The 3,159-nt window shown below is 31.1% G+C and overlaps 2 protein-coding genes across 2 annotated transcripts in view; one reads left to right on the top strand and one right to left on the bottom strand.

Moving 5' to 3' along the window:
• NAEGRDRAFT_76358 (uncharacterized protein) overlaps positions 1 to 988 on the bottom strand; it is a gene marked incomplete at both ends in the record, with an annotated part of 3,901 nt that extends 2,913 nt beyond the window's left edge. The window contains one exon of the mRNA XM_002668674.1: positions 19 to 988. Within this exon, the coding sequence (XP_002668720.1) occupies positions 19 to 988 (970 nt within the window). The remainder of the gene's footprint in view (positions 1 to 18) is intronic.
• A 147-nt stretch (positions 989 to 1,135) lies between these two features.
• On the top strand, positions 1,136 to 2,641 carry NAEGRDRAFT_54639 (uncharacterized protein; the record flags this gene model as incomplete). The annotated part of the gene is made up of 1 exon (XM_002668677.1): positions 1,136 to 2,641. The coding sequence occupies one exon, from the start codon at positions 1,136 to 1,138 to the stop codon at positions 2,639 to 2,641; it is 1,506 nt and encodes a 501-aa protein (XP_002668723.1).
• Between the last annotated feature and the right edge of the window lie 518 nt (positions 2,642 to 3,159).

Raw genomic sequence — 3,159 nt, 5'->3', positions numbered from 1 at the left:
CCTCTGGGGATTTGGAACTAGATTTATGAGCAGCAACACCATCATTGTTAATAATATAGGAAACATTAATTTCTTCACTATTATGAATTCTTGTAAAAGCACTTATCTGTTTTTGATACGTAGACCCATCATAAATTTCTTGCATAATATCATGAGATTTCTTCTTTCTCAAATATTCATGAGAATAATATTTGGTTGCCTCATAGTAAGAAAGTGTATTAAATTTAAGAGATAATTCCTTATCAAAATCAATCATATAAAAGAATTTGTTAATATCAAATATTTCACCACATTTACAAATTGTTTGAGAATGTTTTGAAACTGATTCACATTCTTCACAAAAGTAAACTTTGAAGTACTTATCCTCAATATCTGTAACCATATCCATCAAATCATAAATCTTATTTGGAAGATTACAAGGAGGTAATAACTTGTGAAGTAGATTTAAAAAACTTTGTGATTGAGTTTTGTTTAACTTTGCTTCCACAATAAATGATAATATTTCCATAACTGACTCATAGGTTGTCATTGATGATGTATTAAATAATTGCTTGGAAAGAAGGTTATTATTTTGAATTATTGGAGATGTAAAATGAACAGGTTTAACATTCAAAGGATGATAATTGAGTGATGTTGAATTACTATTAATAGGAGATATTTCTGATTGTATTTGATGAGGTTCTAGGGGTGTTGGTGATGTTAAAGTTGTTATTGAATTCAAATCATTATCAATATTTAATGCAAAAGAAAAAGTATCATCACCTCCAATATGGTATTGTTTAGATTGTATTGATGTTGAATAATTGTTATCATCAGGAGAAATTTCGGAATCATAGATTTGTCTTTTTCTTTTGTTGGATGTAGGGGTAGTGTTTGAAGTAGAATCAGGCATTTGAAAGGTTGGTGATTGGTTCCCATTACTTACAAATTTTAAACCAGAAATCCTTTCAAAGTCTGTTGCAAATTTTGCAAAAGCATGTTTAACCATTTTTTTTGGATTAGTTTTTAATAATGACTGGTTCAATCAACTCTTTTACAACAATCTAAAAAAAGATCAAATCTGTTTTAAATAAATTGAACAACAACTATCTATATATCAAACTTGGAAAATAACCACAACTGAATCAAAAACAAAATGTCTACTAGTCAACAAACCCAAAAGCGTAAAAGTGCAAGCAACAGTTCTTCTTCCTCAAAGAAGAAGAAAGATGAGTCTGAGTTAAGAATGAAACCACTTGAGCCAGTCGGAATGCAATGGTATTCTGTTGAATTATTACCAGCAACCATTAACAAGGGACCTCCTGAAGTGGGTAAATTGACAAACTTTATTGAGAATTTGAGAAAACAAGAAATCACAGTACGAGCAGATAAATCCATTATCAAACAATTATTTAAGAAGCATCAATTAGTATACATCCTTATTCTCTACAATGAATACTTGAAACATTTACAAAGAAAGAACAGTGAATTTGAAAACTTTCCCACTGTCTCCTACTCTCTCCCTGTTGAAGAATTGTTTCAGTTTTTAATTGAAAAAATTGAACAAATACAGAAAGTGCTAAAGCCATTTTTTGATTTTGACAGAGAATTACAATTTCGTAAAGTGAATAATCTTCAAAATGTAGCTCATGTTCCATATAATAAGTTGCATGAACATGATAGATATTATCTCAAACATGAAACAGAGCCTCTTAAGGTTGCAATTGTTGAATTGATTTCGTTTACAAAGCAAGAGTGTAATTGTAAATTTTTACATTGGAAAATAGATTGTGATACTTGTTGCTCAACTGAAATGATTGAAAAATATCAAGAGGGAAAATATTATGATTTCCCATTGAGTAATCTATATGCTAAACCACTTGGTTTGGACCCTGAAGAGATGGATGAAGAGGAGGAAAATGTTACCTCAACAAATTATCTATTTGCTGTTCCTCCAATTAATGATGACAAGGATACAGAAAAAGATAATTCAGAGAATCATTTTTTGAAGAAAGAAAATGCAGAACTCGAGAAGAAATTAGCAGAATCCAATCGTCTACAAAACCATTTTGCTTCAGAATCAGCCAAGAAAAGCAAGGAAATAGAAGACTTGAAAATGAGACTTGAATTTAAAACTGTAGAATCAAATCAAAAATCCAAATATCTCAGTCAAATATTTAACGATATTGTTTCCCACTCCAAATATGTAAAACCAGAATATGCTATTATGGAAACTTGTAAATTGGTTGGAAATGATCGCATTCCAGAAGAATTTCATTCAGTACTCACCAATACTGAAGAAAGCTTTTCTATTGAATTAAATGGTAAAACATTTAACTTAACTCCTCAACAAAGGGACAAAATTAGGCAGAAAGATACTGGACAAGTATTTGCATTTGTATTTTTTGAATTACTGAAGATGAATATCATTTCTAATAATGAGATCCGAGGTCCACCAGAATTCAAAACATCCCTTATTGATCAATTAGTCACATACAACAAATACTTCCAAAGTACACGTGAATCAGCAGTTGAGAACAGAAACAAAGACCCTTTGTTAAAGGCATACAGTAACTTTCTGGGTATACCAACAAGTAAGAAGCCTCTTCCGAAATACTTTGCCGAGTACGATTCAAAGTACTACACCAACAATGAACAATAAATTTTTTTTCAATCAAATTCAAAAAGTGATTATTTTTAGAACATATCCATTTTATTAACTTTTCGCTTGAGGTCTGTTGCAGACTTTGCAGACAAACGTTCCAGCTTGCTGCAAGAATTTTGCGGGTAAATACACTTTTTTTAAATATTAAATATTACATTTAAATACTTTCAATTTAAAATTACAAAGTTTAATAAATTAAAAATCAATTCTCTCGCAAATAAATCTCTAAATTCCTCATCCAATAAGCAAATCAATGATGAACAATTCCAATCACCGAATGAGATCTCCTCGTCTGCTGATGATGATTATTCTTTCTCTCCGAATGTTTCTGGTGCAACATCAAGACTCTTCTCTTCTTTTCCTTAGCAATACTCTTGGCTGGTGTTTTAATTTCAGGTGCACATGTTGGGCATGTCACATAAATGGCAACAGCTTCATTACCAAAGTTGGTGAGAGTTCTGGAGGAATTCAAGAGGATTGCATCAAGTCCTGTTGGTGAATGGTCAATCACCTTC

The sequence above is a fragment of the Naegleria gruberi genome (assembly GCF_000004985.1).
Source record: "Naegleria gruberi genomic scaffold NAEGRscaffold_122, whole genome shotgun sequence".
NCBI lineage: Eukaryota > Heterolobosea > Eutetramitea > Acrasida > Naegleriidae > Naegleria > Naegleria gruberi.
This window is presented reverse-complemented; position numbering and strand designations above follow the sequence as displayed.